This window comes from Panthera leo, chromosome A1, assembly GCF_018350215.1.
Source record: "Panthera leo isolate Ple1 chromosome A1, P.leo_Ple1_pat1.1, whole genome shotgun sequence".
Taxonomy (NCBI): Eukaryota; Metazoa; Chordata; class Mammalia; order Carnivora; family Felidae; genus Panthera; species Panthera leo.
This window is the reverse complement of record NC_056679.1, coordinates 132,528,593-132,551,155: the sequence shown is the minus strand read 5'-3', so window position 1 is coordinate 132,551,155 and position 22,563 is coordinate 132,528,593. Positions and strand designations below refer to the sequence as shown.

Sequence of the window (22,563 nt, the reverse complement as noted above, 5' to 3'; positions counted from 1 at the left end):
GAGCAGAAGTCAGATGCTTGATTGACTGAACCACACAGGGGCCCCTAGAAGAGTGGTTCTTAACAGCTCTGAAGTCAGGGGATGACTGGGTGGCTCAGGTGGTTAAGCATCTGACTTTGGCTTAGGTCATGATCTTGCAGTTCAGGTGTCTTGAGCCCTGCGTTGAGCTCTGTGCTCTAAGTTCAGAGCCTGGAGACTGCTTCAGAATTTGACTCCCTCTCTCTCTGTGCCCCTCCCCCACTCATGCTGTCTCTCTCTCAAAAAATAAATGTTAAAAAAAAAATGAAAAAAAAAGTTATGAAGTCAGGAGGGTAAGGGAAAAAAAAATGAAATCAATAGAAGTCTTTGAACTTACACTGTTTTATTGCTCAAATTTCTACTAAATGCTCCATTAGCTGTTAAAAGTTTTACTTAATATATACTTTCTTGATGGAGTATTTAGTAATGTAAAAAAAGATACTATTAACTTCAGGACAGAAAATTGGGATTTAGCTACATTAGGAAAATAATGTGTAAATAATAAATGAACCTGCATATAAAACCAAGGACTAATATTCATTTATTCAGATTCTTAAATTTAAATACTAGCTATAATACTCATTTAAATGTGACTTAACATTGCAACTAGAGGATAAGTTATTTCTAAATCTTTAATAAACTACTTCTTATTTATTTACTGAAGTTTTACTTACCCCTGCTTACTATTTTTAACAATGATTAAAAGGCAAAACTATTTGGCATGAAACACAAACCTAAGAAAAGAAAGGAAGTGGTATATTACTATCAGATTCTGATACCCTTTCTTAGTGGATCTAAAGAAACATGAGGGCAGATTATGTGGCATATATTAATATAGCAATATATATTAATGCATACAACTCTATTTAATATGGTTTTTGAGTCTCATGAGAAATTACATACGAGTGCGATTTGCCCAGATTTAGTCCAATTTCAGTTTATCACCTCCTAGGATAAGAAATATTGTGAGAAAAATGAAAGGCAGGGTTTTAAAAAAGGTCCTTTAATGAAAAATATAAAAACATAATATTGCATACTTGAAACATGATTTGGATGTTCAGCAAGTTCTAAGAGCTTCCTGTGTAAAATAACCCTGTGTTTAATATACATGTATTTCTATTTACACATACAATGAAACAAACCTTATTTTACTTGACAGTAATATTTATGATGCTGACATCCTCATAGGGCTTATCTGTTTTGGGATTGACTTTGACATTGGAGATCCTCTGTACAACTTCCATTCCTTTAGTCACTCGTCCAAACACTGTGTGCTTATTATCAAGCCAAGGCTGCATTGAAGGAGAAACGGAAAATCTTGGTAAACCCAGATTTCTTAAATTACACCCTCTGGGTAAGAAAATTACAGAGAATTTAAACTTATGCTTCATTTTTAATTTAATAAAAATATATACAGTTAATTTCATCTAGCAGCTTTTAAGAGTGATTTCCATGTTTATCTGAAAAAATATAACAGCATAATATAATGTTTAATTAGCTGCATCTTTCAGACCAAACGGACCTGAAAGATGTTTGCTAAAGGTAAGTTTCTTTGCATGGCTTAAAGAATACTGGCTAAGGCTTTAAAAGTTCTCTGTAGGAATCAGACCTGCAAAAGAGGCAGGAATTGTTTGGAATTGTTTAAGTAGCATGTGCTTTTGTAGTAGAGAGATGGGAATTCAAATGTTCGCTCTGCTACTTACTTGACCTTTGGCAAGTTGATCATGTCGCACTGTTTGTATAGTCATCTGTTTTTTAAAACTGGGTATAGTGATACTAGAAGTATTGTGAATATTACTTTGTGCCTGATGGGTAGTAGTTATATTTTTCTTCATTATGTGGTGCTTAATTCCAAAAAATAAAGTATAATAATTTTTATAATGTTGTGTAACTGCACAGCAATAGAGCTCAATATTCTTATACTGTATGTCGCAATATAAGTTGCATTCTGATATCAGAGATGTTAAAATATAGAAAAAAATGTCTTAAAAAATTTGAGAATTAATATACTCTAATCCCCCCCCCCCCCATTCTAAAGGAAACAGGCCCAGAAGTGAAATAATTTGTTTTCTATTGTACAATTAGTAGTGGCAAGGTGACTTAAACTCCAGAGTCCTGAGTTATGCAAGTATTGTTTTACAAAGCAAAATATGATTTGTTAGGTAATTTTACATTTTCTCATCTAAACTGTTTCATTTTTTATATGCTGGCAGAAATAAATAATAGTAGAGAATAATGCAGCTCTCTTTTACTGAATTCATTCTTAGATCATAACCTATGACAACTTACAGTTTATATGACAGCTTATAGACAATGCTGTTCTACTTACCGTTGGTACTACTGTTATAAAAAACTGGGATCCGTTAGTATTTGATCCAGCATTGGCCATGCTGAGTGTATATGGTCTGTCATGTCGTAATGTTGAATGAAACTCATCTTCAAATTCTCCTCCCCATATGCTTTCTCCTCCCATACCAGTACCTGTTGGATCTCCTGTTTGAATCATGAAGCCCTTAAGAGGAAGTATACAAAAAACATATTACACTGTACTTTTCTATATGTACGTTTTGGAATTTTATGTTTAAGTGTGTTTTATATTCAGTAAAATCTTTTTTTTTTTTTTTTTTTAAGTTTCAGAGAGAATGCACCAGTGGGGGAGGGGCAGAGAGAGAGGGAGATCCCAAACAGGCTCCACACCGTCAGCACAGACCCTGATGTGGGGCTCCAATCCATGAAGTGTGAGCTCATGACCTGAGCCAAAATCAAGAGTTGGATGTTTAACTGACTGAGCCATGCAGGCACCCCTTTTCTTAATAGTCACTCTATCAAGTGATTTTATTAAAACCTTAGTAAGTTATACTTTAGATGATGTATTTCCACTGCTTAAACACAACCTTATTTCAGTTACTGAAACAAAACTGCAAAGGTCTCCTCATGAATAGTCATGTACTATCTTTCCCAATAATGCAATTAAAACCAATTAATATTGTAAATAAGTTTTAGATCTGTAGAGTATATAAGGTTTTATATAATTGCCCCACTCTTCTCTCTTCCCTTTCCCTAAAATTCTGGATTGCCTGGTGAGTCATTTTTCTAATTCTTTCAGAACCCCCCAAATCTGATTATTCCTCCTGTCATTTCTCCTGCCATTTCTGAACCTATCAGTAACCAAGAACTACACTACTGCCCCATCCATTTTATGGAACAATGCTCAACAAAATCCTGGGACAAGTTCGTTCTGCTCTTCAGGTATTAATGATGGTTCTCAAAGATTAAGTAGCATGATGTCTTTTCTATTATTTAAAATCTTATTTTCTAGATCTAGACCTTATTTAGTCACTAGGTATGAGTAACTTTAACTATTGGTTTTATCTCAGCATGCCCTTTACTCTGTGTCTGACCCTTGGGTTTAGCTGCTGACAAAATACTGGTGCAGTGCTTCTAAAAAGGTACCATGTTACTGTTCCTGCATTTATTCCAGATCTGATATTCATGACTATCCATTCTTCTTTTGGCTTAGAAAGTCCCATTTTTCCTATTCCTTTTTAATAAACTGATAATTGTGAGACAGGAAGATTCCTTGTGTTTAAACCTCTGGTTATGCAAAACACACTATTCCTGAAGTCATATAAATTTTGTATAACTTACCTTAATTATACGGTGAAATGTATGCCCATTATAATAGCCGTTTCTGCTATGAACACAGAAGTTTTCCACTGTCTTAGGGCACCTAGTAAGATATGTTAAAAAATGAAATCCATTCAGAGCATCTTAATATAGTTTTCTTTGCAGTTCTGCTTTCTACTGATACCTGCAATACCTTCTGAATGTTTCAGGACAGTCTTTTTCCATAACCTCTTCTCATCTCAGGACAGAAGAGATGAAAGATCACATAAGCCACAGTATATTAATATTGTTTAATATATTATCTTTAGATAAAGAATGCTTATTATATTTGAGTTTGACAGTATTTAAATTTCAAAGTCATTTAGCAGTTAAAAAAAGTACAGCTACAGCACCGTAAGATATGTATATTCACTGCATATAGTAGGTTCAGTTCCTGGGAAAGATAATTTTCTTACAAAAACAGCGTTATGGTACACTGACACACTTCCTAACCAAGGACCTGCTCTCTCTCAAATGGTATCTCCTAAATCTAATCAACTTTAAATGACAATCACACACTCAAAAGTATGAAGCTTTCTAAATGTTAACTAATCTCATGTGATGATTTAATCTCATGTTACAGCATTTAAAACATTTAAAACACTCATATACAAAATAAAGAAGTACTTTTAAGTAAAAGGGGTTGTAAAAGATGTCACTCTGTTTTTCGTTTTCATTTTTTTGGAGACAGACAGAAGTGGAGAGGGGCAGAGGGAGAGAGAATTCCAAGCAGGCTCCACATTCAGCAAGGAGCCTGACGCGGGGCTCACCCCCATGACCCTGGGATCATGACCTGAGCCAAAATCAACAGTTGGATGCTCAAGTGACTGAGTCACCCAGGCGCCCCAAAGATGTCACTCTTTGGATCAAGAATAGCCAAAGATATTCTATTGGATTTGGCATTGCATGTTCATCTTGCAAACTTTTAAACTGTCCAGAATTCCTTTCTGCTTTTTTCAGTACATTTTTTGTTGGATTGATTGATCAATTATGTATGTATGTATGTATATATGTATGTATGTATGTATGTATTTATTTATATTAGAGAGAGCACAAGCAGGGGAGAGGGGTAGAGGAAGAGACAGAGAATCTTAGGCAGTGCAGAGCCCAACATGGGGCTCAATCCCATGATTCTGGGATCATGACCTGAGCGGGGATCATGACCTGACTGAAAATCGAGTTGAACACTCAATTGAACGAGCCACTCAGATGCCCCTTGTTGGAATTTTCAAAACCTATAGAAAGAACTAAAGAAGTAGTAGTGGAGGTCTAAGAAATGTAAGGAGGAAAAGGAATTATCCTCCCCTTAAAGATTTGCTTTGAGGGTAAAGCCAGTTATAACAAATGAGCCACAAAATATAGATGGGATGCACAGTTGATGTTAATATCCATTTATAAACCATTTTATAGTTTACATTCAGCACTTTCATAGCCATTTGTTTTGTATGCATAATAATAAACCTGTGAAGTGTGTGTGTGTGTGTGTGTGTGTGTGTGTGTATATATATATATATATATATATATATATATATATATATATATATATATATATAAAATATCCCCATTTTCTAGAGGAACAGTTATCAGAAAGCTAAAGACAGACATTCTTTTCAAACCCTTCAGTTCTTTAAAATTCCTCAAGTTGAGGGGCGCCTGGGTGGCTAAGTCGGTTAAGTGGCCGACTTTGGCTCAGATCATGATCTCATGGTTCATGGGTTCGAGCCCCACCTACTTCAAATTCTGTGTCTCCCTCTCTCTTTCTGTCCTTCTCCCACTCATGGTCTGTCTCTGTCTCTCAAAAAATGAATAAAAACATTTAAAAAATTTTTTTAAATAAATAAAAAATAAAATTCCTCAAGTTGAAATAGCAATTTTAAGTTGCACAGTTTCTTCCAATAAACACATTTACATTGATGTTCATTTCAGACAAAAGACAGTACATACTCAACAGGAAAAAGTTTGATATGAATGTCTCCCATGCTTGTGTGGATAATGGCACTATCTGAAACACGTTTAGGTCCTTCAGCTTGAGTAGCTGCCATGACTTCTTCTTTAGAAGGTTTCTCATTAAAAACATCTCTGTCAGAATCTGCACTTTTTGTATCTTCTGGTTCTCGTTTGGTAAACTCAGAGGAAAATTAAAGAGAGTGAATGAATTAAATTTTTCATCTGGTTAAAATGTTATCAACAGTAAAATTTCATTTCTATCTATGGTATTTGAGCAAAGTAAGAATTCACATCAGAATAAGTCCTTACTGCAGCAATCACTTCCTATCACAGGATGTGTAATACAGTTAAATTATTTTTACACTTGCCTAACATAACAACAATCCATGCAGTGAAGGTGTATGGTTTCAAATGGGATTTAATTTCTTTTTGGGTGCACACTGAACAAGATGCACTTTTATTTGAGGTAGTTTTCTGCCTCTGCCCGCTAGTATGTTCTAACCTGTCAACCAGTGCTTACTTTTCACTATTTAGCTTGCCTGGGTTTGAATTCCATTCTGCTACTTACTAGTTACATGATTTTGGCAAAATAAATTCATTTCTTCCATTTCCTCATTCATAAATGGGGATAACTACCTCAAAATCGTACCTATTGTGAAGATTCAATGAAGGGATATAAAATGCTTGGAGAATAGTGCCTAATATGTAAAAGGCACTATATACATATTAATAATTGTTGTTATAATGAACAGAACCTGGTGCTAGGCAGGTTGAGGATTCAAAGATGAATCAGTAATGCATCTTGGCTAGTTTTTTTTTTCCTGCAAAGCCCCCATCTGTTCTATCTAAACCCTGAAGCTTGGAAGAAAGAATGTAAATTTTGAGTGAAGTTACAGAAATTTCAGGATACCTCAGGGAATAGGGAAAATTGAGAGAAATCTTTCAGTTGTTAAAACTTTGGACTCCTCTGAGCCTTTTTTTTTTTTTTTTTAACTTGACTTTCAGGAAGTAGAAATCTTTTCTCCAGAGGAAGCTCTACCTGATTATCAACTGAGTTCCAGGAAAGTAAAGCCAGTGCCCCAGGCCCTGTCTTGCCTAATGTCATTCCGGATCTACTTGGATAAATTCCAAATAAAGAAACAACCAAGCTAGGATGTTGTTGACTTATCATCTTATTCTCCATTTTTCAAAGGAATGACAGACATTATCAGTTGTATGATTGATTTGTATGAATTTTTAAATAGGTATTTTAATTTAGCTCACATATTGAACTACCAAAGTTCATATTTTGTCATATTTTGATATTGATTTGAAAAGAGATAAAAAATTTACATATATGTATGTACCATTCTACTTTTGCTTACGAATATGTATGTCTAATAAAATGAAAGATAATTTTATGAACATGTTAGCTGTATAAAGATGCATAGTAGCTTTTTTTCTTCAATGTTAACAACACATGTGATTTAATCAACATAAAAGTAAACTTTAGGGGAAGAGAATAATCTATTAGTTTTTTGATAAAGAGGATAGAAAATTAGTATGTTTTTAGTGTATATCAAGAGTTAGCTTTTACCTTCAAAACAGTTAAATTACAGGTAAAAACAAGAAAAACTATTTCCCTGTAACCAGTATTATTTTTTGTAGCAATGACTTTGAAAGTTCTACATAAAATTTTCATCTTAAAAGAATGTATCCATTTTTTGGTTAAAAGCTTGTTTGGGATGAACTGCTATTTCCTACATTAATCAAATGCTGGCAACCTGAAGAGCATCACAGCTACTTACAAGATATCAGATGAAAAGAATCAGTATACTAGAATGAGCCACACACTTTAACAAACCTGTGAACAGTGAAGAAAATATAATGCCCTGTATTTGAGGATTTTATATTACCTTAAGGAGGAGATGACAGTATTACAGATATTTAAAAAAAAAAAAAAAGAAAGAGAGAAAGTAAACTATTCCAAAAACTGTGACACATAGAGCACAACCAGGCAGATGTAACTCAGACTTGATGTCAAGAGAAGGTTTCCAAGTAGGAACTGATATAAGTAGGAACTGGGGACAGGTATGTGATTGGCAGAAGGAACAGCCTGAGTAAATGCCTTGAGGTAAAAAAACAACACTCAGCTATTGCAAACAGGATCAAGTTCAGTCAGAGTAGCAAATGAACTAAAAAATGAAGAAAGATAGGTAGAAGAGCCAGCTAATATAGATAGTTGAGGAGCCATTAAAGGATTTTAGGCAAATAACCAAATTTGGGACTCAGTCTCTGACTGCAGTGTGAAGGACAGAATGGTAGGGCAGAGGTCTCTACACTTTAGATTTTTCTGCTTGGTTCAACAGTTAGGACACGGCTACTCCTAGATAGTTTAGACAGTTTGATTCTGAGCCCAGTCTTAGTTAACATGTAAAGTACTTGTAGTTCTCTAGGGAAAAAAAAAATTGTCAGGAATACAAACTTTTAAGGTAGCACCATTACAAGAGAGTTAAAAGGTAAAAAAAGAAATGTGCTTAGAGAAGCAAGTGTGCAAGTTCAGGGAAGATAAATTAAGAACAAAAGATGAAAAATAATCTTTTTTAGAACTTTTAAAACCCCATAGCAAAAGCTATTTTGGATGCAATTATTACCATAACCACTTACTTCCTTACATCTTAGACAACATAAATAGTTGTAGAAGCCAGGTCGAAGATTTTTCAAAACAGGAGGGAAATCAGTACAAAATCGAGTCCTAGTTAAAAATTATGCAATATTAATGTTTTAAGATGGTATTCTGGTTGTTTAGAAAGCATGCTATTATTGCCAACATTCTCTTCAGCTGAAAGCACAACCTAAGAAAATAAATCTCCAACCAAACTGGAAGAATTAAGGCCTATTTCCTAGTATTTCCGCATACCATGTAAAATCTATTCTTTTTAAAAGATGTACAAACTATTGTTGGGTCAGCTTGAATATTTTGAAGAACAGGATTTTCAGAAGCTTTCATTTCTATAGTAGTTGCAGCACGATGTTTTTTGGCTATTCCCTGGAACAGAGCCAACTGCATCACTCTAATATTTTCCTGCTTGCCTAAGATGCGCACACACCTGGAAAATACAACAATGTTTTATACAGTAACATACCACGATTAATTCCAATTATAAAAATTTTATAGATAAAATCTAGAAATCAACTATCCTTTACCTTTGTATAAAATAATTACTAAAAGTTTTTTAAAAAGTGTTTCTCTACCCCCTTCCCCAGAAAGAGTTATTTTAAATTGGATGGAATTTTCTGGTTAAAAAAAAACAAAACACAATCATTCATGCATAATTTTAACCTATCCCTATTATCTTAATCTTTTTGCAAGCCTTCAAAGATTCTATACTGTGAAGAACTACAATATAAATTTGTTTCTATGTGAGAATGTACAGACCTACATTTTTTTCTCTTTAAAATATACTTTTAAGTTCTTTTCATTTACATTCAGTGTTAGTATCTGATTGTAGCTATTTTGTACTAAAACCAAATGGACTGTTTGCACAAAAGGCTTATTGTGGTTTCATGCATTTTAACTTCTGATTTTATGTCTAGCAGGATGTAATGCTGAATTCTGTGGTTAAAATATTTGGCAACATTTAATATGAACCAGGCTAATTTAAATCAATAAGCAAAAGAGAGATTGAAACTTGTTAAAAAAAAAAAAAAAAAAAAAAAACAACCTTGAAACTATGCATATCTTTTTTTCCATTTCTTTTACAAACATGAGTGGAAACTTTTTACATAAGATTATAAACAACCAAAAGACCACAAAAAATCCAGTCAAAACATTTGGTTATGTTTAGACATTTGGGACCATTCCACTTGTCTTGGAACAAACAAAACTCCCTTTGTTTCCCTGAAAGAGGAAATGGTCCCCCATAAATGAATGCACTTTTAAAAAACATCTTATTAAAGCTTACCGGTTTGTTTCTACATTTATAACTTTAATGCCTAGCATTGTTCCATATAGCACGAAGTGTCCAGTTTCATCAAAGACTATGTTAATTAATCTTACTGCATCCACCTTCTCCAACTCACGTTCAACAGCCATTCGTCGGCCAAATTCCATGTCGGGTAGCTGTTGCCTCATCTGCTGCAGTTCAGTAAACATCTAGGGAGTAAACAAAAAAGCTATGTGATAAAGGGAATGAGAATTTAAATAGAAGCACAGTACACATTAAAAGCCACTGAAAATTTGTGTACTTATAGGTTACCTTAAAGAGGATTCTAAATTCCATACGCAGGAAATAAAAAGACATTAGTAAGTTCAATCGTAAAATAATAGTATTTACACTAACTGCTTCTTCTTAATAAAAAAAAAAAACAGTTAATGTAACTACTGTCTTCTGTACAGAAAAAAGGTATCTGCTGCCTTTTATAAGCCACAGACTAGGGACACCTGGGTGGCTCAGTTGGGTAAGCGTCGGACTCTTGATTTCAGCTCAGGTTATGATCTCATAGTTAGGAGATTGAGCTCCACATCTGGCTCCATGTAGGGCTCCATGCTGGGTGTGAAGCCTTCCTAAGATTCTCTCTCTCTCTCGCTCTCGCTCTCTCTCTCTCTCTCTCTCCCCCCCCCGCCCCTCCTCTACTGTGCTCTCTCATAAATAAATAAATAAATAAATAAATAAATAAATAAATAAATAAATGCCACAAACTAGTACTTTCCAATAGGAAGATAATGCAAACCAAGCATGTAATTTTAAATTACCTAGTAGCTACTTAAAGTAAAAGAAACAGGTGAAATTAGTCTCAATAAGGTTTTATGCCCCATATATCCAAAATATAATCATTTAAACTTTACTCAATACTTAAAAATTGAGATAGAAGCACCTGGCTGGCTCAGTCTGTGGAACATGTGTCTCTTGATCTCAGGGTTGTAGGTTTGAGCCCCATGATGGGTACAGAGGTTACTTAAAATAAAATCTTAAAAAATTTTGAGATAAATTATATTCTATTTTTTTTTTATATTAAGTATTTGAAATCCTGTATTTTATAATTTCATCCTGTCTCAATTTGGACTAGCCACATTTCAAGCACTCAACAGCAACATGTGGCTAGTGGCTACTACACTGGACACTGTAACTACAGAGTGTAAGGTCCCTGTAAAAGGATCATGGACCTGACATGATATAACAAGCACTCAATTTTTATTGAATGAACTCTTATTATTTCACTAATTTATAACAATTTCATGATATTTTAGAAAATGTTTCAAGTTATTTTTATAGAGAACCCAACACAGATTATCATTAGGCAAATGTCATTTACGGTAGATGAATATTTTTATAAATGCTCTGTAGCTTATTTGGTTTTCTTTTCTTCAGATATTTAACACAATTTTCAGATAAGGTCACATCTCAATTACTATGTATTATCACACTATAAGCTTCTCCCCCATTAAGATCTTTCGTTTCCAGACATTTAGGGAATCAAACAGCAGAATTCAACAGCAGGTCTCCACTGGAGATAAAAAGAAGCCAAGCTTATGTCCAGTCTACTTATTTTCATGCTTGTGTTAACTGGAAATCCCATTTTTCTAGATATGGAAAGAACAACAATGTACACAACTCCATAAAAACAAAAGGAGGTATATGCATTAGGGAACAACATGAAGCAAGGGTCTTACAGGACAGAAAAAAAGCCTGTTGGTCATTAGGTTTTCTTATCTCCAGTCTCTGAGACTACTTGTTTATTCATATGCTAGAAATAGCCTAGCATTTTTATAGAGAGGGACCCCTGATTATTTTACTAGATTAGATTCATTTTCATGACTTAAAGTTTGTAGACGGTTGTCTGCCTGCGTGCAAGTATTTCATAAATGTTAATCCAACCTGATAAATACAGCAGTATCTTTTTACAGTATTCTAGCCTTAATAGCAGGGCCTCTGTGATACACAACTGTGTAACCATATGCATATCTCATTAACTGTGAGATTCCACTGATTTACTACCCACTATCATTCTAATTAATTTACTCGGCATTTGTTTTAGTTGTTGTTGTTGTTGTTGTTGTTGTTGTTGTTGTTGTTTGGACAATCTCTCATTTTGAATCTCACTTCTGTCATAAGCTTTACTACTGACCTCATCTTATTTCAGCCCTCAACACTTGTTGAAGTCAATAATGAAGAAACAGAGTATTCGTGTTAAGAAATTAATATCCAGAGACTGTGTTCTTAAATATTTCTTTTGCTGAGGAATCTTCAGAGAGCTGCAAGTTGGTAAAAGGCCTTTAAGTTATATTTAAGTTGAACTAATATCTAGTTACCAGCTGCCATTAATGAAGAAAACATCACAGTTTTCTCCTATTCTTCAAAGTAGAGTGGAAAGCTGTTCTCTTCCAAAAGGAAAATGAGTCAGGAGGATGATCTAACAACCAGATCTTCACATGTGTCTGGATTCATATTACTTCAGGTAGATAATCCACCCAACTTAAAGCCACTTGCCACCAAACAAGAGTGTCACTAAGAAGAGTAACAGAATTTAAGACCTTAATGCAAGGAATCTAAACTGGTTACTACCAACAATGTAGAATTATTATACAATAAACAGTACTGCTATGAAGAAGGTTCAACCCACAGACTCTCAGAGGATTCAACATACCATTAGCAGTTAGAGAACACTTGAGGGAAACAGGTGATCAGACCCAATTTCCACAAAAAACTGTTAACTTTGCATGGATAGAAAGTCTTATTCTACAACTACATGCTTTAACAAATTCTTGTTAGCAGTAATTATGTGTCACATATTGTTGTTAGTGCTGGAGATACAAACATGAGCCAAAACAGATAAGGGAGCATAGATCACATAGAGTTTAGTCTACTAGGGGTTGATATGTAGTAATCAAAAATAAGACCAAGCCAAATGGTCTAAGAGAAAATAAACAGAGTGATATTGAGTCACATAAAAAAAAAGTTGTCCTAGGTTAGACAAATAGTGAATTCCCACAGGAAGTGACTCTTTAAATGAGATTTGAAGCTTAAGTTCAACAGGTAATGGAAAGAACAGAGGAGGGGTGACACCAGGCAGCAGGAACAGCATAGGCAAAGGCCCTGTGGTGGAAGACATGTTCAAGAAACTGAAATAAGGCGTAAATGGCTAGTGTTAAGAGGCAGATAGAAAAGTGAGTGACAGTAGGCTAGAGTGGTAGGCAAAGGCCACAATAAGGCAGGCTATGACTTCGGTCTTGATTCAAAGAACAATAAGAAGTCACTAAGAGGTTCAAAGAATGAAATGATCAAATATGCACTTAAAAAATTTGCTCTGGATGCAGTGTGGATAACTGATTAGGAGGAAGCCCGAATATAGGCAGTAGGCCATGAGACAATCCAGGCAAAAGATCATGAGCTAGGGTAATGACAGCTATGCTGAAAAGAAAGGGATAGATTTTAAGCATATTTAGAAACTAAAATTGACAGGATTCATGATGAATTAAATAGAGGGTAAGGAAAAAGAGTTAAGAAGTTAAGGATGACGCAGGTTTGTGGCTTATGCAAGTAAATGGATATTGGTGCCATTCATGAAGACAGCAAAACAAAACAAAACAAAACAAATGGCACCATGTGTATTCACAATAGTAAGATGGAGAAATCAATTTGGGAGTAGTCATATGAATAGGCAGGAGTGAACAGAGAAAAAGCCACACAAAAGAAGGATGATTGGCTCAGAAGATATCACATCATAAACCCTGGGAAAAGAGTTTTCAAGAACACTGCAAGAGAGCAGACAGATCAATAATATCTTCAATGTGCTAAGAGAAAATAACCATCAATGTAAATATCTATATCCAGAAAAAATATCTTTTAGGAATTGCACAAAATAAAGACACTCAGAAAAGGAAATTCCCATTAAACTTATATTGCACTTACACTTAGTGATTCATCAAAGACTCTCATGAGTTTTCCAGTTAAAAATCTGAAAATTCTAACTTTTCTATCAGAACCAATAGTAGCTATTTTCTTCCCATCAGGTGAAAAACATATGCTGGTTGGATAAGCCTTGCACTTGGCAAACTCATACAAATCGGTGTCAGTTTTATATTCCCAGTTCACATTTTTGGGGAACTTATATTCATGAGGAGGCCCAGTCCAGTATTCAATCATTCCAGATTTATCAGAAGACACTATTGCTTTATAAACTGCATTCAGCCGTATCTGAGTAAGAGGTGATGTATGGAGCTTGTCAAAAATATGAAGCGGCTGGTTATCTCCTCGACCATCATAAATGAAAATTTTTCCTGTGCTCTTCTCAGAAGCAGCAACTGAAGATATGGCATCCCCTGGGCAATAGATCCACTCACATTGTCCAGGAAAATAGCTAAAATAGTGAGGGGAAAAAAGAAGTTAATACAACAAGTAAGCATAATTATCCACTCTCACCGCCAGAACAATGTCCTGGCCAATGATTTAGTTAGTTTCGGATTCCTTGCTCTAAAGTAGCAGAAATAGAAACTGGGGAGGAACAACTAGTTTTCCCTTTCTGACCTCATTAATCTAATGGTAATAACTTCTGAGGATTTATCAGACCACATAGAAAACTTCCTACAGCAGATCATTTACTTCTTTTGGATAGATAAGAAAACCTAATCAGACCAGGGCCTTAAAATATTCCAGGGCATTGCCTTTTGGATCTCTAGGTATCAGTCTATTTTTAACTTATTTTTAAATAGGTTCATATCTAACAGTATACTTGATAAACTCATTCTTGAAATGTTTAAAATCAAAATATTTTAGTTATGACTATGATCAAAAGGAAAACATTTTGATATCACATTTTCATTATTAGTGACTTAATCTTACAACTATAAAGTTTGAACATGCTACCTGATAAACAAAGTACAAAAGAACTGGGACAGATTTAACCTGGGACAGATTTAACCAAAATACCAAACTTACACACTCAAATGAGTGTTGTCTCCTTCTAAGCAGTCAGTTAAAGAAGTTACAGTTATTCCAATGTTGGTGCTGATGCTCAAAACTTCTGGAACTCTTCTTTTAGAATTTCTACCAAAACTTAAATAATATCCCTACCAAAACTTAAATAATATCCCCAACATTTAAGAATAGATTTAATTTGTAAAAACAGCTAAAGTGTAGGTAAACAAAGCAGGGAATAAGACAAGATAACCAATATATATTTCTATTTGTAGTAAAAAATAAGTTCTGACCATAAGTAATGAGACTAATATCCTTTAGTGGCTCATCAACTGATTTTGAAGGAAATTCCAAAAGAAGTACTGCTATGTAATGAACTGTTGTTCTTGTCCCCCCACCATTCATATGTTGCAGTTACCCAAGGTGATTGATCTGGAGATAATTAGGAGGTAATTAAGGTTGAATGACGTCATAAATGTGGGGCCCTAATTCCACAGAAGGGAAAGAGGAAGATACCATTCCTCCTTACATCCTGTCCCCAAAGAGAGCCCTCACCACAAATCAAACCCTACTGGAATCCTGGTCTTGCACTTTCCAGCCTCTGGAACTCTGAGAAAATAAATTTCCTTTGGTTAAGCCACTCAGCCTATGGTCTTTTGTAAAGGCAGTCTGAACTAAGACAAATCCTAAGACTATTTTTGACAATGCTAGATTTTCAAGGTGACATTCATTTAGACGTATATAAATTCAGTATGATATCTTAAGAAAGACATGCTTAAAACAAAGTATTCATCTCATTTCTGTAGTTCAACCACATGGTGTGGATATCAATATACTTTAAAGTTTAAAGTTACCAACGAATCACCTCAATTCCAAAATGTACATAAGCCTTATAAGACACAATACATATTACTGAAATAAGCAAAGCAAGGAGATTAATTCTAAGTACCAGCAAATTAGACATGATGGATCCTCATTATTTTATTAAGTAATGTTAAATGGATATAATGAATCCTTGTGATGATGCTATTTAAAAATTTCTGCTGTGATTAACAACAACAACAATAAAAACAGCAGAAGCCTCCAAAGAGCATCATAACAAGGATTCCTATCTACTTTTCCTAAGCAAAATTCAAAAGCACAGCTGGCAATGGCAATACATTCTGTTTAGAAATATCTACAAAATGGTGACAGTTTAAAAATTATTTCACTAAGTTAAAAAGTATATACTTTAAAAAAGACTCACCCAAGCTTCAGCATATTGATCATGTCAAAGTTCACTACATCAAACACCTTCATTGCTTTATCATCACCCACAGAACAGAACAATGCTCCCTCAGAGCTAACTGCAATACTCTCAATAACTCCTATTTAAATAAATCAAAACATTCTAGTAAATACCAATGAAACAGATATGCATGATTCAAAGAAAAAAAAAAAAACATTTTAAAAGAAACTTTAACCAATACAATTTAAGACTCACACACACACACAGTGAAATTCTTACCCAGGTGACTACGAAAATGTTTAACAAATTCAATTCCCTCTTCTATTTTTTTCCAGAACTTAACATGTCCATCATGACTGGCAGTAATAATAAAGTCTGTCCTGCATACATAAAATTGTAAAAGTTAATTTGTAAAGCAGATCTATGAGTTATTTAGTACCCCCAAAGCAATCATTCACTGAGAATCTTTGGCTCTTTCAAAATATTTTTATTTTAAGCTTTCTTTATAAAGACCACCATATGAGGGTAGATTGAAAATGGCAAATTTTGTAGTTCTTTCCTGGATATCATAATAGTTGATGTGGCACTAACTTTAACCCCAAGAGCTAGGATCAGAGATGTGCTAGGACTTGACATTAAAAAAAAAAGAAATTTCACCAGGAATTTCAGTAGACCTTACAGCCCGTTAATCGTAAAATCACCCTGTAGGCAGTCTTTTCACATGGAAAACGTACTCATCTTCAAAAGGTGATAAATAACCAATGTACATTTGTTTTGTATCGTATCCAAGGTGTCTTGTTAAGTATTAGAAAGATTTTGTACAGAATAGTCTCCCCTTTAGGGTGTATAAAAATAGAAACCATCTGAATACCTACGGTATTGATATTACCTTGAATGCATTCCTTGTAGGAAATTGGAAAGAATATGTAGGACTTCATTTAACTTAAATTATTATAGAATCAGTGGCATTAAATAGAAATCCATGGTATCCTAAAGATACTTTTACAAATCATCTTCAAAACTGAAGCATTTTTATAAAATAAATTTTTCAGAAAAAAACAAAAAAAGATGTGTGAGACTTACTTGGTGCATACCACATGGGTGATAACATCTCTATGCATGTAACTGCGCTCATACATAGATGCACTGGGGAGATTTTCAAGATAGACTCTTTCAAACTCTAGAACTGAGGGAAAAAAAGTAAAGAAAAATTTATTTTAAACTGCAACTATATACTATTTTGCATTTTCTGTAAGAGTTTTCTACATTCTATTTTCTGTTGGGCACCTGGGTGGCTCAGTCGTTAAGCATCTGACTTTGGCTCAGGTCATGATCTCACGGTTCATGAGTTAGAGTCCATATTAGGTGAGCTCAAGCTCTGCTTCGAGGGAACACAAGCCCTCTTCGGGTGAGCTTGAGCACTGCTTTGGGTGAGCTTATGGCCCACTTCGGGTGAACATGAACCCCACTTCGGGTTAACACGAGGCCAACTTTGGGTGAGTCCCACTTCTCTCTGTCTCCCTCTGCCACTCCTTCGCTCTCAAAAAAAAAAAATTCTATTTTCTATTTTCTTCTATATCTTATTACATTTCTCTCAATTCACACGTAATGAAAAAAAAATCCAGTCTGTTATGTATTTCATAGTAGTGAACAGCACTGTTATTATTTAGTCATGACAGGTTCTCAGGTATTGTACAGATGCTTAACTGCCCTCAGAACTTAACTGAGTGATTCTGGCTTAATATTAAGGTTCCATTAAAAAAGAAAAACTTTGGGGTTCCTGGGTGGCTCAGTCGGTTAAGCGTCCAACTTCGTCTCAGGTCATGATCTCACGGATGGTGGGTTTGAGCTTCATGTTGGACTCTGAGATGACAGCTCAGAGCCTGAAGCCTGCTTCAGGTTCTGTATCTTCCTTTCTCTCTCTGTCCCTCCCCCGCTTGTGCTGTCCCTCTCTCTCAAAAACAAATAAACATTGAAAAAAAAAAAAACCCAAAACCTTAAAAAGTTTCATGAAAGTATCACAACCATCTTTCTAACCATTAGGAGAGCCAATTATTAGTTCTAATTTAAATAATTAACAAGAGACCAGTGGCCACCTATGGGTGTTTATCTTTAAGACACTAATCCTCTTTGAGGTCACTAGTAGTGGGGTTGAAGCAGATAAACATGATAAAATACTAAATAGATTTTTAGAGCTGAGAAAATCCTGGACTTCTCAACTTTTACCAGGGGCAAAACATTTGAAAAAGTGTTAATCTGAGGAGATATTTTGTTACAAGACCTATGATCCATATTACTAGCATAAATTGACATTATATGTGTATCTAATAAAATAATCCAACAAAGGCCAAACATGCCTACAAAAAGTTGCTAGAGCGGAGCCTGGGTAGCTCAGTTGGCTAAGTGACCAACTCTTGATTTTAGCTCAGGTCATGATCTCACAGTTGTGGGACTGAGCTCCACATTCGGCTCCACAACGAGTGTGGAGCCTGCCTGGGATTCTCTCTCTCCTTCTGAAAGCACACATGATCTCTCTCAAAAAAAAATTTCCAGGGCGCCTGGGTGGCTCAGTCGGTTGAGCGACTGACTTCGGCTCAGGTCATGATCTCACAGTTTGTGAGTTCGAGCCCCGCGTCGGGCTCTGTGCTGACAGCTCAGAGCCTGGAGCCTGCTTTGGATTCTGTGTCTCCGTCTCTCTCTGTCCCTCCCCTGCTCATGCTGTCTCTGTCTCAGAAATAAATAAACATAAAAAAAAAAAAAATTTCCTACATTAAACATAATGAGATGTTTCATAGTTTTTCATAACTATTGTATAGCAGAGTCAAAGCTGTGCCCAATGAACTCCTTTCCCTTCATTTTTAATAACAGAACCACCATCTTTATATATGCAAAATGACAGTCAGCTATAAGACGACCTTTCTCATCTTCTCCAGAGTTAGGTGTGACCATGTGCCAATGAAATAGAAGTGTAAGTGTTATGTGACAGTCAAGAAGTCTCCTTCAAAAGTATTCCATTATTCCCTTTCTCAGTCCTATACTTGGGAACTGGGATAAGAGAACTGATTCTAATAACCACTCAGGACAAAGACGAGGGCCATATCTTAGTGATGTTAGGGCAGAAAACTGGAAAAAGCCTAGGTCCCTTTAAAGCCTCCATACCAATCCTAGACTGTTTACTTTGGCACTTCTTTTATGCAGCTAATATAATACTGATACACATTCCTTTTGCTGTTTGTTAGTTTACTTGAGCAGGTATTTACTGAAAACAAAATAGGTTATAAGGCACATGGACATAAAGAAGTGGAACACATAGTTCCTACCTTTGAGAAACCATTTGGTTAATTAAAGGTAGTGTCATATAACAATTTATAATGTCTTTCTGAAAATGCGTAGAAAAGTCTAGCGTCCAAAGAACATGTTAAAGAGGATAGCTTTTTCTAGAAAGCTAAACGCATGCCACACTCCCGTCTTTTTATTAAAAAATTTTTTTGCGGTGGCGCCTCAATGGCTCAGTCGGTTAAGCATCCTACTTCGGCTTGGGGCATGATCTCACTTGGGTCAGTATTTCGCAGTTTGTGAGCTTGATCCTCACGGTGGGCTCTCTGCTGACAGCTCAGAGCCTGCAGCCTGCTTCAAATTCTGTCTCCCTCTCTCTCTGTCTCTCCCCCATTCACGATTGGTCTGTCTCTCTCTCTGCCTCAAAAATAGACATTAAAAAAATTTTTTTTTAAATTAATAAATTTTATTATGCTCTAGTGACTGAGCCAGCCAGGTGCCTCAAACTCCTTTTTAGACAAAATCTTCAATGATTATTTTTCTAACATTTCATACATGTTTTTATTTTTAAATTTTTAATTATTTAAAAAAATTTTTTAATGTTTATTTATTATTGAGAGATAGAGACAGGCAGAGCATGAGCATGGGAGGGGCAGAGAGGAGGAGACACAGAATTTGAATGAGGCTCCAGGCTCTGAGCTGTTAGCACAGAGCCCGATGCGGGGCTCGAACTCACAAACTGCAAGATCATTACCTGAGCCGAAGTTGAATGCCCAACCGACCGAGCCATCCAGGCGCCCCTAACATTTCAGACATGTTTTTAAATTTCAGTTTTTTTCAGGGTGCCTGGGTGGCTCAGTCACTTAAGCATCTGACTTTGGCTCAGGTCATGATCTCACAGTGAGTACATTCAAGCACATCAGGCTCTCTGCTGACAGCTCAGAGCCTGGAGCCTGCTTTGGATTCTGGGTCTCCATCTCTCTATGCCCCTCCCCCGCTCTCTCAAAAATAAAGAAACATTAAAAAATTATAAATTTCAGTTTTTTTCTTCAAACTGAATACACTATTGACTGGCTTAAATACAATAAGCATCTACTTAATTATAAACATTTTCACACCTAATTATTGCTGTATCTGTCTCAATTGTATTAAGTTTGTAAGATTTTTGTCTCTTAATACTAATATCAGCACTTTGATATTTTTTATGTTTCCATAAAAAAGGATATGCAAACATATTCTATTACAACTATAAGAGCATTAACTTTGTAATGTTCATTCATTCAATAAATACTTATTGAACACTTGCTACGTGCAAAGCAGTGGAGCAAAGCAGTCATGGTCTTTGCTCTTATAAGCTTACAGTCTTAGCAGTGGTGACAAATATTAATCAATCACAGACTTAATACACAATTATAAAATGCAGCAAGTGCAATGAAGAAGTTGCTATGGAAACATTTAACAAAAAGACCTAACTGTAAAAAAGATAACACTTTACGGGTGTCAATATACAATGTTCAAAAAACTAGCTTCTTCAAAATTTGGATACATAAAATTTGAAAGCTACCAAACACTTTACAGGTGTCAATGTACAATGTTCAAAAAAGTAGCTTCTTCAAAATTTGGATACATAAAATTTGAAAGCTACCTGTAAACTCAGGTGTTCAAAATTACCTCGGAGTTATGATCAGTGTTCTTTAGAAACCCAGCCCACACTGGAGAAACGACAGGCTTCCCAGAGGAGGCGATATTTGGAGATGAGTGCTCAAGTTGGACAACAGTTAGCCACCGGAAAAGGAGTGTGGGAAATTATTTCAGGTATACACCATACCCTGGCAGGCATCCAAAGAAGAAAAAGAGCATACCCCATTCTCAAGTGTTTTAACATGGCTAGAGTACAGCCTAAGGAAGACAGGGTTAGGAAGCAGAAGCAATGGAAATGTGCTGGTGAGGTAAGGAGAGATCACATCGTGAAGGAACTTGTATGCCATGATAGGAAGTTTGGACTTTGTTTTTAAAATGAGAAATCACTGAAGAGTTTGAAGCAGAGAGAGTGATAAAGTAAGATTTGACCTTTCAGAAAAATCGTATTTTAATGGTTTTACACCAAGGAAGACATTTTATAGAACAACTTATGAAAATAAGAAAAACTTAACTTCCTTCCCTACCCTTTTTACTTAATAAAACTTGGTCACTATTCCACGAAAGTTGGAAAATACTTCAAGTCTTGGCATCTCCTGCGTGTGGTTTGAAAACCACAGACCGCGGGTTTTAGATGAAAAATTTGTTACCCAGTAAACTTCTGTAACTTTCCTAGGTCAGAAACTCATTATTGGAAGAGACAGGATTAAAATGATCTTTACCTACTCTTTACGATTCTAAATAGGCACCGCCATCTCGCCCTCGGTCCCCGCGTGCCCCAAGAGACTAAGTGCACTCCTGAAATAAAAGCTTTCAAGAGAACTGGACTCTTTGACGTTTAATAAATCGGAGACAGAAATTCCAACCTAATGCGCCCGCTATAGGGGTTAAATGAGAGGCGCTTAGCACATAATAGGTAGTGAGTATAAGTTAGCTTTAGCATCTATTAGAACACGTTCCTATAACACATCTGTGACTAACATTGTTAGATAGTAGCAAAAAGACGCTGTACTCAGCCCAAATCATTATTTCGGGGAGAACGTGCTAGTAGAGAATGACCAGAAAACAGAAGCTGACCCTCTGTTCTGAGGGCATAAAACCCCGCAAGCACACACCATCTGATTTTTGAGTCTGGTTTGAAATTTCCCAGTCTGGGGACGCAGATTCCAACTCGCCCTGTGTCTATCGCTGTAGCTACCTTTCCTCTTCTTGGCCAATGTCGCCTCTACAGGTAAGGGCCCAACCCAGCGCTCTTCATTTTCCTCTTCGTTCTCTTGGGCCACAGCCACAACCACTGTCAGCTCTCTTTCGCCGAGTTCCGTTTTTTCCGGCTCCCCCGTGTCCCGGCGCCTTCTTCTTCTCAGCTGTGAATCGCTACCACCTTCGGACGCCATATTGCCAGTTGTCAAACAAGGCGCGACACGACACAGCTCCCCTACCAATCCGCAAAGCGGCGCGGCCTGCACGTCAGTGGCAGAGCGAGTTTCGGGATTGGCTGGGGTGCGTAGGAGCAGATCCAATCAGCAAGCAGCGCGCGCTCGGGGCCCTAGGCCGGGAAGTCCTGTCTGAGACAGGCGGAGGTGGCCTGCAGTCCGTGGCTGTGTGGTGGTTAAGAGGTGGGTAAGGGAGAGCGCCTTAACGGTAGACGCTTGGAAGGCTCCCAGGGCATGGAACTGTAGCGCCGACGGTGGGACCCTGAACCTCACGGGAACTGGATACCGGACGCCCCGCCAGTCCCTGTGACCCGCTCTTCTCCCGCTCTAGAACCCAGCGGGTTAGAGGGAAATGACAGAGGGGCAGGGAACTGAGGGAACTAGCTAACTTGAGGGCCTCCCTTCAGGTGCTGAAGGAACTGTTTTCTTCCCTGAGTTTCTTGATTCTCCCACACGAGAA

At 36.2% G+C, this 22,563-nt stretch overlaps 1 protein-coding gene across 2 annotated transcripts; it reads right to left on the bottom strand.

Annotated features, from left to right (window-relative positions):
- Positions 1–592: 592 nt before the first annotated feature.
- On the bottom strand, positions 593–22,089 carry PPWD1 (peptidylprolyl isomerase domain and WD repeat containing 1). Of its 2 annotated transcripts, XM_042940230.1 has the most exons (11): positions 21,869–22,089; positions 16,840–16,942; positions 16,036–16,136; positions 15,775–15,895; positions 13,524–13,971; positions 9,576–9,766; positions 8,531–8,720; positions 5,629–5,810; positions 3,667–3,748; positions 2,348–2,530; positions 594–1,310 (listed from the first exon to the last, which is right to left on the bottom strand). In XM_042940230.1, the coding sequence occupies exons 1-11, from the start codon at positions 22,062–22,064 to the stop codon at positions 1,167–1,169; spliced, it is 1,941 nt and encodes a 646-aa protein (XP_042796164.1). In that variant the 5' UTR covers positions 22,065–22,089; the 3' UTR covers positions 594–1,166. The 2 variants fall into 2 exon arrangements, with proteins under 2 accessions (XP_042796174.1, XP_042796164.1); XM_042940240.1 differs by lacking the exon at positions 21,869–22,089 and having other exon boundaries at positions 593–1,310; positions 15,775–15,797; positions 16,111–16,136; positions 16,840–16,891.
- Between the last annotated feature and the right edge of the window lie 474 nt (positions 22,090–22,563).

What these genes read in the sequence shown, in the direction of transcription:
- PPWD1 (XM_042940230.1), bottom strand. Translation starts at nt 22,064, where the DNA reads ATGGCGTCCGAAGGTGGTAGCGATTCACAGCTGAGAAGAAGAAGGCGC. An exon ending in ACATTTTCGTAGTCACCTGG is followed by an intron (nt 15,896 to 16,035) that starts GTAAGAATTTCA and finishes TTATTTAAATAG; the next exon opens with GAGTTATTGAGAGTATTGCA. An exon ending in TCTTTGATGAATCACTAAGT is followed by an intron (nt 9,767 to 13,523) that starts GTAAGTGCAATA and finishes TTTACTCCCTAG; the next exon opens with ATGTTTACTGAACTGCAGCA.